Below are 15,785 nucleotides of genomic sequence, written 5' to 3' on the forward strand. Positions count from 1 at the left end.
ATTAAACTATAGTAATAAAAAATATTGGGTCCCAGCACCAAATCAATGAATCCTGGTGTTCCAACCACTTCCATGGCTGCAGGTGTGGAGAACCTTAACTATCCTGCAAAGTCTTGACCTGCTTCAACACCTTTAGGATGAATTAGAGCAGAGGCTGCAGTTCTGGTTCTGATCTAACTAAGAACTCACTCCTAAACCTTGGAAGATGTGTACAGATGAGTTAAAGTTGCTGCTGCTGGCAATGTGGGATCTATCAACAAACTGGACCTTAGAGATTAAGGATAGGATGTCATCAAAGTTCATGTACATGTAGAAGTACGGAGACAAATACTTGGGCTATATATTGTAGTTAATGTGCTATATCTGTTTACACTCTAAACAGGGGGATTGGAACCAATGAACACTCTGTTTATGGATCATGTATTGCTGATGCATATTAAGTCTAATTATATTACATTAGTACAAACCTAAAGAAAAAAGCTGGACTTAAAATGAATCTAAAATGGTCACAGGAGAAAGAAGGGGTTTTCTCCTCTAACTTTTCTGAATAGCCACATTTGTTCTGTTTTTCTAATTGTACTGTCATTAACTTTAACCTAAATTTACTCAGACATCTAATGGGGATGACCAACCCCAACCCTTTACAAAGGTCATTGCTGAGGTCATTCCACCTTAGCATTGTGCTCACAGACTATGGGCAGTAAAATAGCAAACTATTACCATTATGGTGGTGCTCACACTGAGGAGGAGGTTGGAGTTACAGTAAATCAAGGCCTGAGGAGAATATATGTTTGATTTTGTCCTGCAAGTGAAACATTATAAATAGCTGATGTCTGATGGTAAGATATTAAAGTTGTTTAAAGGTGAGGCTGATTCCTTTTTGTTTTATCATCTTTAAACTCCAGGGTTAATTGTGGAGTACCACAGGGTTCAGTACTTGGGCCAATTCTCTTTACTATATATATATGCTTCCAATAGGTCAAATTATCAGGCAGCATAGGATAAATTTTCACTGTTACGCTGATGATACTCAGCTTTACTTATCCATGAATCCTGATGAACCCAACCAGTTAGATAGACTACAAGCATGTCTTGTTCTCAGACTGCAGGTTTACTTGTGGTTCCTAGAGTCTCTAGAAGTAGAATGGGAGGCAGATCCTTTAGTTATCAGGCTCCTCTCCTGTGGAACCAGCTCCCAGTTTTAGTCCGTGAGGCAGACACCCTGTCTACTTTTAAGGCTAGGCTTAAAACTTTCCTTTTTGATAAAGCTTATAGTTAAAGTGGCTTAGGGTATCCTGAGCTATCTCTGTAGTTATGCTGCTATAGGCTTAGGCTGCTGGAAGACAAATGACCACTTTCCCTCTCTTCGCTACATTCTCACACTACTCTCCAAATTTTCATTATTTGCTGTTATTTCAGCTTTTAACATTGTTCTTTCTATTCTCTTCCTAGAAGCTACACCTGGCCTGACTCTGTGTCTACCTGTGACACCTTTCTGGAGAGGGGCATCGTCCAAGCTTCTGCTGGCAACAACTTAATGCTCACCTTCTACAGATGATCCACATAGCCCTGTCTTTCAGTGCTTAACCCTTTCTCTCTCCTAGACATGGCGATTGACTGAGCTTCTACTGTAACTAACTCTATGTGCTCTCTTTCAGACTCTAACCTTGAAAACTGGCTCAGAGTTTATCTGTTCTTTCTTTCTAGGTGAAACGACTAAAGGAGCTACATCCATTAACATTTACTTTTCCTTCCCATAGAAAGTACTCCTGGATCACTGCCTCTTTGTTATCTTTGTGTCTCTGCTCTGTTCTCTCAAACCCCAGTCGGTCGTGGCAGATGGCCGCTCACACTGAGCCTGGTTCTGGTTCTGCTGGAGGTTTCTTCCTGTTAAAAGGGAGTTTTTCCTCTCCACTGTCGCTACATACATGCTCAGTATGAGGGATTGCTGCAAAGTCAACGCCAGTGACTGTCCACTGTCTCTACATGCTCATCCAGGAGGAGTGAATGCTGCAAGTCACTGACTAGATGCAATCTGCTGGGTTTCCTTAGACAGAAAAACTTTTTATCCAATTTGAATAAATAACTGAATCTGACTGCACTTTTCAATGGTTACGATTAATTGGAATAAATGTACCTGACTTGAAATCTGTATGATTCGATTGAATTGACGTAGCCCATTTTAAAGTTACCCACCTTTCACACAATGCATCAGGAAACAACCCTCTCCAATTATTTTTACCTCTGCCTTCCTCCCTCCCTGTTGGTTGGAGTAAGGGGGAGTCAGGTTTAGCCTAAACCGGCTCAGTTATGGTTGAGGTGCAAACACACCCTCCATTTCTGCTACCTGTATGACTCCTTCTCTTTTCCAATGGTTATAATCAGTCTGACAGAGAGAGGTATCCCAATCCTTGTGGTTTTTAGTATAACAATGGCCATCAGTGGGCTCTACATGGACACACTTAATCAGTTTATTATTTTACTTAGTACCCCTACACATAGCCCGTTCTAAAATGTCCAAACTCTAACACACAGTAGTTTAATCTAACCTCCCCAACAACCCGCACCATTCCTAACCCTTTGTGAAGAGCCTTGAGATGACATGTGTTGTGAATTGGCGCTACATAAATAAACTGAATTGAATTGAATTAGGATTTGTATTGCATGTGATTTGATTGAAGATTAACTCAGCGATGAACTGATTTAAAAACCAGAAGGTTCTGGTCTGGTGGACTCTCTGATCTCCAATTTAAACCTTTTTGGTTCTAATGGAACATCACTTTCTATCTCTGAATCTTAGTTCAGTGCTAACATCAGGTTCTTTGTGAGTTTGGTGCAGCAATCTGTCTGTTCCTGTTTACCTTCTCATTGACGATGTGCATTTGGAAGATTCCAGCAGAGTAGTAAGAGAACATCCCGCTGTCAAAAAAGAACTCAGACAGAGCTAGATACACCATCCGGTCATACTCCCTGATGACCGGTTCCACAGCATAGTTTACCAGCGGGATGTTCTGATGGGACAGGTCAAAGAACATCCCCTATAGAACAAACACATTGTTAGTATCTGTTCACATCAGGTTCATTAAGAATATTGTAATTAGTCTGACCCTGAAGTTCATGTCGAGGCTCCGTAACGTCACCACAGGATCATTGATCAGAGAATAATCAATCCCAATGTACTGATCCACCTCTGTCCTCACAGGGATCGTCTCCAACAAGGAGTTCACGTGAACCATAGCAGCATGATTCAGAGCTGGGCAGATCTGTTGGGTACACAGATCAGATGAATTATATTTTCACCCAAGTTTTATTAATAAACCACAAACTCAGAAACCAGATTACTTGGAAAGGTTTAAACACCCGACTCTAGCCCAATACTGACTGACCCGTAGAGATAGAACTGATCCGAGTGCTGTTTCAATATGCCAGACCCTTTTTAAGAGAATACTGTGATCAACTATATCACCTATAGCATCTAGCAACAGTACAAGTATAGACACAGCCAGAAACATGTCAGGACCAGTATGCCGGTCAGAATCAGGAAGTGGGCCCACCTGTTGGTTGAGGAAGAAGCGCATCCCTGTGGTCAGAAATCGGGCCAGGAAGTCATAAACTCTCCTGAAAACAGAAGTTCCTGATTAGGTCACATGACTGTTATTGATCAATGATGGTTGGGGGTCTACAGTGTCAGGTACGGTCAGCTGAGGAATAGATCAGTAATAGATCGGTTTTCATGGATAGCTGTAGTCATCACTAAATCTCTCTTCCTGTGTTTTACCCCAGCGTCCCGCTGAACTCCGCCCTCATTTTCTTGATTTTGGCGTCACAGCTGATGTTGTTGATCTTTAGTCGTCCTTCATCATCTCTGATCAGGTTCACACCTGTGTTGATGTTCACTCCTTCAGCCGATGCGTTGATGTTTCCGGTGTCATAGCTAGAAAAACAACCAGGTTGGCATCTTTGGACCTCAGCGGCACAAAATGTTTATTTATGTCATCGAATTTAGTGGCTTAGAATTGAAAATGTTTCATGAACATTATCAAACATCTCTCTGTGCACAGATTTACTTCATTTTCAGTTCTCTTTATCTGCAGAGCTGCTGTCCGCAGATAAATGGACTGACTGAATTTATATATAAATATTTATATATAAAGAAAACTGTGTATCCTTTTACTTGATTTGATTATTTGGATCATTTACTTGTGTGACTATAGTGGTTAAACGTTTGTGCTTCTGTTTTCAAACCCTGTAAAACACTTTATGCTACGTCTGACTGTCTGGGAATTGATCTGTATTGATTGATTGATTGATTGACAGTTATTCTGAGGAATATAACACTCTCCTGTAATGAGTAGATTCAGCAGACTTTGCAGTGGACAGTAAATTAATTTAAAATGGTGCAGTGCATCTTTACTCTGTTAGAGTTTATTGATTTTCTGTACATTGTCCCTGACCAAATAAATAAACATGACTGTATGTCATTATTATCAGGATATATCTAATTTAAAGCACGTCACATGCCCTAACATCTCATATAAGAGAAAACAGAGTTTTAGAAGGAGGAGCCATCCTTGTAAAAGCATCTGCTGATTTACTGTTAGATCTAAAATGCAAAACTAAGTATATTTTGTTTTTGAAGCGTCATCTTTGCTGTTCCACAGAGTGTTGCTTGCATTAGTCTATGGGAGAACTCACAAGAACCAGTAGAGGATGCGTCGCTGGAAGCTCAGGGAGATGGAGGAGTTCTGCACATCGAACAACAAACCAACGTCAGGGATAAATCGCAGATCAGCATGGCTCAGATTCAGTTCTGTAATCTTCACACTGAGCAGAGACGCAGAAAAAGTTTTAACATACATATACCCAGTAAAACAGTAGCGCTTTCAGCATGAATACATACTCAGTGATGGTGTAATGGAAACGTCCTTCTTCCCCCTTCATCTCTGGCATGCTAATGTTACTGAGTTCCTCTTCTACAAACTTCTGAGTCTCAAACTTTACTAAAAATACACAAAACACACAATATTACACTCAGTCACACACTGTGACAATGTTACAGTCAGATAGTGTTACACATTATGACATAATGTTGCACAATTATTCCCTGTCCATCTGAGTAGCTCAGAATTGTTGTCAAGAAGAAACCCAACAGATTTACTTTCACAAGTGGTGGATATATAACAACAACAATGTTACCGTTAAGTACACGAAACCAATGAATGCAAGATGTATTTAATGGCAACAGAAGCTCAATATAGAGTATATCTGTACATCTGTGTATCTGTTAACACCTGTGGGTGTATATGTGAGCGTGCTTGTGTATATACGTTTTCTCCATAAGAAAATTCAATAGCAGCTGTGAAGAGCCACAGACCTGCCCCCTAAGACCCGAGACAGACACAGAGGAGATCGGAGCCACAGACGTCCAAAGTCCCCCAAGGACACCACTGCCAGGCGTACCGTTAACTACCGCTGGCTACACCAACCCAGATCCAGCCATGGACCCAGAGACCCAAGACCCAGGGGCACACCCCCTCCCAACAGAGGCCCGACAGAGCCAGGGGGCCCAGGCCCTGCCAAGCAGCCACCAGGAGTGAGCCAGCACACACCAGAGCACCCAGCCCCGGACATGGTGAACCACCAACACACAGGTGTGCAGAGACACCAGCCACCGGCAGGTAGTGAGATGGGGAGGAAATATGCCCCACATTTAATGGGGGGCCTAAGATGATCCAGGAGAGGGAGCAGCCCAAGACTCAACCTGACACAAAAACAAGTGCACACAGTCACAATAACACATTCCTACCCTCATGTGTACAAATAAAACCCAGCACCCAACGTAAAGACACACAACAATGGACTCCGTACACTCACTCACACTCCCCATGCGCAATCTATACTCCCAGTTCCAGGTACCGATATCCAGAGGGGCCACCAGCCCCCAGACCCAGGAGGTGGTCACTTTAATTCCGGGGTGAAGACAGGGGTAGCTGGTTGATTTTTGTTTTTTATATAAACATTCTCAAAACTTTCAGTGCAACTATTTTTACCCTAATTTCCTAACTTTCATTACTAAGTTAAAAGTTCCATAACATTACCTGTTGCAAGGGGGGTGTAATTAGTGTGACACACCCCTTCTCCATGTGCGCAGCTGCTTCTCTCTCCGTCACAGTTGAGATGAGTTGTCTGTGCTGGTGAATATGGTTTCTCCATGGTCTCCCTATGAATCAAGCTAGTTGCTACAATGTGTTATCATAAGCAAGGAACCTTTGGAGGACAATAAGACCGCAGCATCGCACCTTTTCCTGCATGCCCATGTAACATAGTTAAAATGGTTCAGGTTATATTCTGCTAATAGGCACCATCTGCTGGTCAAAAGATATACTGCATTCATTCGGAGAGAGTAAATTATTATGGGTAAACCTGAAAGCCATGAGGATTTCTGACGAGGTAACACGTCTCTGCTATGTCTGATAAAGAAATTTTAATATAGTACCTATAAACTATGTTTATGGTTCCCATTATTGCATATTATCGAACTAAGTCTATTGTAGGTTAAAATAGTTCTGTCGTTCTGTCGTTATTGTCGAGTTTTAGAAGTGTTTAGCTCGTGTGAAAGCACAGTGGGAAATTCCCACACAGTAACACTATGGGTGTATTCACTCCAGGAAAGTCCTTTGGTCCGCTTGTTTGGTCCGGACCAAAAGCGAACTTTATTTTTTCCATTTGGTGCGGTTTGTTTTCACATTGTACTTTTTGCAAGTGAACTATTACTGGTAAACAAAGCCACGCGGGTGGCGATCATTGTTCCCATTGGACAGAAATGACGGGGGCGGGACAGAGCACAGACCCGGAAATGGAGGAAAACATCTGTAGACGTGCTGCGTTCAGCTCCTCTGTTCTGCATATTCATGCTGTTATTACAGCTGCAATATTATTGTGAGGGTGAAGAGCAGCTCATTCAACACAGACTTTGAGACGTTGCATTTATAATGTTGGAACCCCGTCGGAGAATGCGTGCTGAACGCCGACGTTCTCTACGTGCAACAAGCCTGTAGCGTTGCTAAGCAACACACAGCTTATCAGGTATGATTACCTTACAACACACACCTTTGCTACCGGGCCCGGTTTGTATTCAGACCATAGGCGAACCGTACAAGAGTCCGTTTGGAAGCGGACTGAGACCACCTCAAAAAGTGGGTCTCGGTCCGGTTGTTTGGTCCGGACCAGGGTTCGCTTGAGTGTATTCACACCTCCGCAAAAGATCTGGACCAAGGGGGGAAACGACCTCTGGTCCGTTTAAAGTGGACCAAAAGTGGCAAGTGTGAATACACCCTATGACTCTTTCTTGTAGAAATAGCGCTTGTTTTTTCTGCCAGAGACTGACATTACCTCGATACTCATTGTGTGAAATGCAGATGGAGTATTAAAGACAACTGATGCCACAGTTCAAGAGGCCCTTGTGATTATTGCTACATCAGAGAAGCAACCAGGGCCACACCCAGGCAGCGAGAGCTATCCAGTCGCACTGTGACCACTGAAGGAACCGCAACTTGCCTTTGTCCTAGAGTTCGGTCTGGCTGGCTAAACAGCCGACAACCCACGACCCAGCTACTGGGAGTAGCTTCAACGCTAGTCCCTTTGTTAATGTCCACATGTGGATGATCGAGACAACTTCGCTACTCAAAACCAGCGCCCTTCAGAACTTCTCCAGAAATGGTTCACGTAGAGGTAGTGTTTGGGCAGAGAAACTAGTTTAAGAAGAAATAATCCGAATAATATCTGTTTCATGACATTTGCTTTTGGTTATGTTGAGAAGCTCAGCTATCTCAGAATCAGAATCAGCTTTATTGCCAAGTTTGTACATACAAACAAGGAATTTGCCTTCGGTACACTTTGCTCTTTTGTTCTGTTTTTGCATTACAGAATATACAAATTTACAATTTAAAATGTACAATATACACATATCTAATAAAAAAAGGTGCATTTGCAACATCTGTATGCTGTTGTTCTGTATTCTATTAAATGTTCATCAGAGAAACAGCCTGGGGGAAGAAACTGTCTTTGTGGCGGCTGGTTTTAGTGAACAGTGCTCTGTAGCGGCGGGCTGAAGGTAAAACTCTAAACAGTTTATGTGCAGGGTGTGTGGGGTCTGCAGAGATTTTGCCAGCTCTTTTCCTGACCCTAGACTTGTATAAGTCCTGGATGGAGGGAAGGTCAGCTTTGATTATTCTCTCTGCAGTCCTGATTATTTGTTGCCGTCTGGACCTGTCCTGTTTTGTGGATGAACCAAACCACACTGAGATGGATGAAGACAGGACAGACTGAATGATGGCAGTGTAGAAGATGACCAGTAGGTCCTGTGGAAGGTTGAAGTTCTTGAGTTGCCTCATGAAGTACAGTCTCTGCTGGGCCTTTTTCTGAACATTGTCTATGTGTGAAGACCATCTCAGGTCCTCAGAGATGGTGGTTCCTAAGAATCTGAAGTGGTCCACGGCCGATACAGTGTTGTTGAGGATGGTGAGGGGGGTGTATGGGGGTGGTGTTCTCCAAAGGTCCACCACCATTTCCACAGTCTTGAGTGGGTTCAGTTCAAGGTAGTTCTGACCGCACCAGTGTACCAGCCGATCCACCTGCTGTCTGTATGCAGACTCATCACCGTCCTGGATCAGTCCAATGACAGTGGTGTCGTCTGCAAACTTCATGAGTTTCACGGACGAGTCCGATGAGGTGCAGTCATTTGTGTACAGAGAGAAGAGGAGTGGGGTTAGAACACACCCCTGGGGGGCACCAGTACTTATTGATCTAGATCAGGAGAAGATGCTCCCCAGTCTCACCTGCTGCTGTCGGTCCATCAGGAAGCTGTTGATCCACTGACAGGTGGAGGCTGGGACGTTGAGCTGTGTGAGCTTCTGGTGGAGGATGTCTGGTATAATAGTGTTGAAGGCCGAGCTGAAGTCTACAAATAGGATCCTGGCGTACGTCCCTGGACGGTCGAGGTGTTGCAGGATGAAGTGTAGACCTACGTTAACAGCATCATCTGCCGACCTGTTTGCTCGGTAAGCAAATTGCAGGGGGTCCAGCAGGGGGCCTGTGATGTCTTTCAGGTGCTTCAACACCAGCCGCTCAAAGGACTTTATGATCACAGACGTCAGGGCTACAGGCCTGTAGTCATTTAATCCTAGGATGGTGGGTTTCTTGGGAACCGGGATGATGGTGGATCGTTTGAGGCAGGAGGGAACCTCACATTTCTCCAGTGACTTGTTGAAGATCCTTGTGAAGATCGGAGCGAGTTGATGTGCGCAGGCTTTCAGGCATGATGGGGAGACGTTATCAGGTCATCCAGCTTTCTTTGTTTTCATGCGCTGAAAGAGCCTGTTTACCTCTTCCTCGGAGATCTTTAGTGCAGGCAGAGGATCTGATGGTGGGGGGTTGGTTGCTTTATGGGAAGAACTTGTTCCTGAATGGGATGTGGAGGAGATGATTTGAGGTGTGAATGGCTTCTTGTCATGTCTGCAGTAGAAGCCATTCAAACGGTTGGCCAGGAGACAACTCTGTTCAGGATGGGTGGAGGGGCTCTTGTAGGCAGTCAGGTTTCTCAGACCAGTCCATACAGCTGAAGTGTCACCAGTAGAAAGGATGTTCTTCAGCTTCTCACTGTAGCTTCTCTTAGCTGCTTTGATCTCCTTTGTTAGTCTGTTCCTGGTCTGCCTGTACCGCGCCCAATCTCCACTGCTGTGAGCTTCTTCCTTTTCCCTGCGCAGGTTCCTGAGGTGTGGAGTAAACCATGGCTTATTGTTCCCAAAGGTGCAGAAGCTCTTGGTCTGCACACACATGTCCTCACAGAAACTGATGTATGATGTCATCACATCAGTTAGTTGGTTTAAGTCAGTGGCTGAGGTTTCAAAAACAGTCCAGTCTGTGCATTCAAAGCAGGCCTGTAGCATCTGCTTTGATTCCTCAGTCCACTTCGTAACAGCGTGAACCTTGGGTTTGGAAGCTCTTAGTCTCTGTCTGTAGGTTGGCCATAATACAAATTCTGACCGTCTATTTAGTAGGACTATCACCTGTGTACTGTATCCACCTCCTGCACAACACAACAGTCCCAACCCCATTTATAAGACTTGAAATCCCACTTATTAAACCTGACAGGGCACACCTGTGAAGTGAAAACCATTTCAGGTGACTACCTCTTGAAGCTCATCAACAGAATGCCAAGAGTGTGTGGAGCAGTAATCAAAGCAAAAGGTGGCTACTTTGAAGAACCTAGAATATAAGACATATTTTCAGTTGTTTCACACTTTTTTGTTCAGTATATAATTCCACATGTGTTAATTCATACTTTTGATGCCTTCATTGGGAAGCTACAATATTCATAGTCATGAAAATAAAGAAAAGTCTTTGAATGAGAAGGTGTGTCCAACCTTTTGGTCTGTACTGTATATGCACAGTTTTACCGTTCAGTAATGTCATTCCTTTCACTATTGTCCTAATACCACCGCCTTATTGGGCTGGTATTCACCGGACAATATTTAACAGAACAAGTTATCCTAAAATAAAATATAAAAAAATATATATAATAAATGTTAAATAATATAATCATAAGTACAACATACCATTAACGTTTTACTATTTCTTCCTATAGAAAGTACTCCTGGATCAGTGTTTCTTTGTTCTCTTTGTGTCTCTGCTCTGTTCTCTCAAACCCCCAGTCGGTCGTGGCAGATGGCCGCTCACACTGAGCCTGGTTCTGGTTCTGCTGGAGGTTTCTTCCTGTTAAAAGGGAGTTTTTCCTCTCCACTGTCACTACATGCATGCTCAGTATGAGGGATTGCTGCAAAGTCAACGCCAGTGACTGTCCACTGTCTCTACATGCTCATCCAGGAGGAGTGAATGCTGCAAGTCACTGACTGGATGTAATCTGCTGGGTTTCCTTAGATAGAAAAACTTTTTATCCAATTTGAATAAATAACTGACTGGTTGATTGATAGGATTAATTGGAATGATTGAACCTGATTTTAAATCTGGATGATTCGATTTAATTGACTTTGTAAACCACCTTGACACGACATGTGTTGTGAATTGGCCTATATAAATAAAACAGGGATCCAGTGCACTGGATCCCTGTTTATTTTAGAACCCAGTTAAAGATTTTGGTTTTAACATTAAGGGCAGTTCATAGGCAAGCCCCTAAATATATGCAGACATATTGGAGTCCCTCTCTGCTTCCTGACCTTTTAGATAAACTAAAGGGATGCAGCTGGTGGACCCGTGGAGATCAAGCTTTCAGGCTGTGGCTCCAAGGCTCTGGAACGTGTCTTCTCTCTCTGCGCTCCACACTATCTATTGACTCTTTTATGAAACACATAAAGATATATTTATTTTGTGTAAATGGTTGTTTTTATTATATCCTTTATTCTCTTGAAGCACTTTGTGATTTTTATCTGTGAAAGTTGCCATATCAATAAAAATTACTCACACCCTGCTTAACACTATTCTCACACTCTCTCACACATTGTTACGCACTATTAGATACTATCTCACACTAATAGACATTGCTGCATACTGTTGCACACTGTGACATCCCGGTATGACTGTGGTCCTTGGTTAGATCATTAAAGCTCTAGTTGGGAGTGACAGGAGGCTATAAAGCAAGCTCCTGCAAGGTCTATCTCTCGCTCTTTGCTAACACGAGTAATGTTTTTGTTACATGCATCTTTTTCCAACATATTGTACACATATTTACAATCATCCATACATTTCATCATTACTTATCTCACATTTAACTATTTCTATGTTAAATAAGCTATTTGGTCAGACTAAGCCTTGTCTTTGGAGTTGCTCTTGTTGCCAATTTTGAGCCATAATTCGTCACACATTGTCACAAGTTAAACACGGTCACACAGTGTTACTGCAAATTATAAATATAGAAAAAAATACAATGCATAAAAACAGCAAAGTTTGCTGGAGATACACAAAACATACATGTTGTTGGACCACTTGTTTGCTGAATATTGGACCATTTGCACGTCGCTGGACGCCACTATGCCTTTCCAACGTCATCGGCCATTTTGTACCGCAGGATAGTCTGCTCCTACAATTCCCAGCGGGAACCACGGCTGATAAGACGGTTCCGATGTCACAGTCAACTATATAACAGAGGATGAGACGGCCCACCATTGCTTTTCAGCTTGGGACCTATACACGGTTACCGGCATCTGAAGCAGCATTCTGGAGAAGAAGTCCCACATGCATTTTCATTCATCCTCCTCGTTGGCCAACAAGAAAACTAAGCGAATTAAGCGTACAGGAATAAGAAGGCTTGTAAATTTTCAACTTTGCCGATCGAAGACGTGAGTTTAACACTTAACCAAAAAACCACGGAGTTTCAAGGAGACCGATTGCCACCCTTGTTTTTGTTCCAGTCGACTGCTGACGGTCAGATCATATTTTCCCCTTTTGCCAACAAGGCCAGAGGACGGAGATTGACCGCTCTGCTTGGAGTTTAACTGCGGAGCACAATAACCCACCCCCACTCCCACCCCACCCACCCCTCTCACTCACTGCCCCAGAAGGAAAACTTCAACAAGTAAAGTCCATCCTTTTATTTTATTTAATTTTTTAGGACATCTCTGGCTTCGTTTCATAAATAAGGATTTTTGGTAAAGAAATAAATTTTGTCAAATTATGATTTTCAGTTATAATTATTGATAAATATTAATTAATCAATAATCATAATCCCGACAGATTGGCGTCCTTGGGTGGGCCTTAAAAGGACAGACATCACATCACTGTTGTACAGAATTAAACAATTGTGATATCCATGGAACCTAGAAGTTTTATTGTGAGATTTTTAGTTTTGCAGAAAGCGTTTGTAATCTAGGGGATATCTTGACTAGAATTTGCTCAGTTCTGCTACAGAGGATAAAATAATCTTTCAGAGGTGTTTTTGTAGATGCAAGGTGAAAGTTGGTATAGCTTGTGGTAAATTTAAAGTTAATTTCCAGCTGGCCAACCCTGCTACATCAGCTGCAGAAAACCAGCGCTGATAGGCGCAGATCTGCCTCCAGTGTCCATTGGGTGCGACTACAAGTTGTGACCAACACTCTCCCAGTCAGGTAGAGAACAACACCTACATCTGGTGGCCATTGAGTAAATTTGCAGTTGCAGCCGGATTTTCCCAAATTGCAGACCTGCACTCGGTACCATCTGGTGGTCACTAGTGAGAATTGCATCTCCTACTTTGATTTTAATCACTTAAGTTCATTAACACAGACAGATAATCCCACCACCTATGATCAAAGGCCATAACTTAAGTTGAAAGTTGAAGTTATTAATCATTCATTACCACTTTTGGATAAAATTTAAGTGTTTTTGCTGGGTTTTATTGTGTGAAGCATGTTTGATCTGACTCACAAAACTAACTTAGTTGTCTAACTTTGTAGGCCAACTAGAAGGTAAGTGATCCATATTAGGAAGCACTAACATTTACTTGAAACTAAGAACAGCATTTAATGTTTTAATTTCGTTTTCCCACTTTAAAATTTTATTTTGAAGTTGGTTTTTGGTTATTTCAAAAAAACATTTTTTGGTTTTTGTTTTCTCTTTCCTCCTTTGTGTGTTTGCTTGATTATTTCCAGTAAAGCATACGGTGGGCCACAGTGAATACTCAAACCTGTGCACTCATTTTAAGTACATCATTAATCACTGCACTGCTTAGTCTGTTTGTGTTGCTGCTAATTAATTCAGCTATTATTTAATCACTGAACTGCTTAGATTGTTTGTATCACTGCTAATTGATTTTAGCAATTATACATAACTGAGCTGTCCAATTTGTTTGTACTACTGCTAATTGTTGAGCGGTCGTCAGATCTGAACAGCTTTGTTGTTGTGCATTTTAGCCAAAGATGGAGGAAACATCCCGGACTGCAGCTGGAGATGTGGGTATGTCGCAGGACCCCATAGGAATGCAGGCACAAGAGGCGATTGGGTCATTGATTCTGTTATCTCCAGAGGAGCGTAAACGTCTCAATGATTATGGCATTGAGCAATGTGAAGCCAGGATTCAGGAGTTGCTCCAAGTCATTAGAAACCCACCAAAAGACAGACGGGTTAGGACAGCTCACTCGGTTGTATCAGCGAAGGTTAATGTTGGAAGTTGACCAGCGTGTTAAACTGCAGTTCGAGCTGAATAATACTTTGCAGACGCTGGATGTCCTTAGAGGTGAACTAACAGAAGTTGGAAATAGGTTGGAGACAATTGAGGGTAGCCAGGCCATTCCCCCATTCCTGGAGGAATGGGGGGGGGGGAACAGAAACCCACCTCACAGGTTGAAACCTTTGAAGGTGAGCCATACCTACGATACCCTGAGAGAACCTGCAGGTCAGATCTGGAGGATGCAGAAGCTGTTCTCCAGGGATTACCTTTCCAGGCTGATCGGGTTCCCCATACATCCACTGAGGCCAGAACAGGTGGAAATAGTCAGAATAAGTTCAGTGGTGCGGTGCCCCACCCCACTGTAATCAGCAGCCATGAACAATACCTGGCTGTGGATCCAGCAGGAGTAAATAGTTCAAGGTTTAGAGGCAAGCAGCCTTCAAACTTGACTCGCAGTAGGGTCCTTTACAATCCCTCACCTCCGCCAAGGCGACAGGAGAGCCGCCCCTGGTATATAGGTGGTTCCTACCCAGGGCCCACGGGTGTACCCTGAGCAGCCTCCACTGCCTCCCCCGAGGATGAGGCAGGATGCACTGACACACCCTGAGTGCAGCCGGAGTTAACTCTCAGATGATGACTCAGATGGGCCGGCACCAATCCCTGAGAGTGGATTGTGCACCCGCCAGCTTGAGTCTCTGGCCAAAGACATAGAGCGTTTCGATCCTAATAATGCAGAATCAAACATTGATAATTATCTTAGGGAAGTTGGACGCTGTCTTTTAGATTTGTATTGCCCATCAGCACGGGAAAAATTGAAGCTCATTTGGAAGACGACATCCAGGAGCGTCCATGTTTTCATGGAGAGCCTGACCTCTGCAGTCCGAGACCGTTATTCGACCCTCTGCAAAGCTTTAAGGGAAGAATATTCTGTGTACACGGACCGGGCCTCCGCCACACTTGGTGCTTTCACGATCCAGCAAAAGAAAAGAAAAGCACCCAGGGAGTATTACCGGCGCTTGAGAGCTGTTTACTTCCAAGGACGCAATGCTCCCGGCATTGAGGAGGAACATGCTTTTAAATCCCTGTTCCTCCACAACCTTCATGAAAGTGTGCGATACAATGCTACTATGTATTGCAGAACAAAGACCATGAGCATGCAAGAGATCCGGAAATATGCTCAGATGGCTTGGGAAACACGTGCTCGCCCGACCATGGGATCAGAGGGCGAGGCTAGGGTTTTACAGGTCCAGACTGAAAGAACCAGCCTTGCGTTAGAAGGTCACGAAATGCCTTCAGCAGAAACCCACGTTAAGAACAGGTTCAGGGAACAACGTAGGTTTGGTCAGCAGGACCTGGGGGTTGACAATGAACAGCAACCAAAGTCTGGTAAACCGGATAATCCAGACACCCTGACCATCAAGCGAGGCCGACAGGTAAGACTGATGGAAAAGGATGGGACCGACAGGCCGAAGGAATTATGGGGAAAGAGATTATGGAGGCCTTACGCAAGATGGTAACAGAAGCGGTGCTTCAGACCACCACAACCTTCGAAACAGGAAACTGACCATCCAGGTAAACCAGATCCAAAATCCCCGTCAGCATGACTAGGCGTGGACTCCGTCTCCAC

General features: G+C 43.4%; 1 protein-coding gene across 4 annotated transcripts in view; it reads right to left on the reverse strand.

The window, feature by feature from the left end:
• Nucleotides 1-15,785, reverse strand: part of LOC124857229 (phospholipid transfer protein) — a 36,997-nt gene that overhangs the window by 4,992 nt on the left and 16,220 nt on the right. For 3 of the 4 annotated variants that reach the window (XM_047348404.1, XM_047348406.1, XM_047348407.1), the window contains exons 3-8: nucleotides 4,901-5,000; nucleotides 4,696-4,824; nucleotides 3,779-3,934; nucleotides 3,555-3,618; nucleotides 3,108-3,263; nucleotides 2,862-3,038 (exon numbers count right to left, since the gene is read on the reverse strand). In XM_047348404.1, coding sequence (XP_047204360.1) covers nucleotides 2,862-3,038; nucleotides 3,108-3,263; nucleotides 3,555-3,618; nucleotides 3,779-3,934; nucleotides 4,696-4,824; nucleotides 4,901-5,000 — 782 coding nt within the window. Of the gene's footprint in view, nucleotides 1-2,861; nucleotides 3,039-3,107; nucleotides 3,264-3,554; nucleotides 3,619-3,778; nucleotides 3,935-4,695; nucleotides 4,825-4,900; nucleotides 5,001-6,098; nucleotides 6,229-15,785 lie in introns of those variants that run through there. The other variant, XM_047348405.1, reaches the window with a different exon arrangement.

The sequence above is a fragment of the Girardinichthys multiradiatus genome, chromosome 20, assembly GCF_021462225.1.
Source record: "Girardinichthys multiradiatus isolate DD_20200921_A chromosome 20, DD_fGirMul_XY1, whole genome shotgun sequence".
NCBI lineage: Eukaryota > Metazoa > Chordata > Actinopteri > Cyprinodontiformes > Goodeidae > Girardinichthys > Girardinichthys multiradiatus.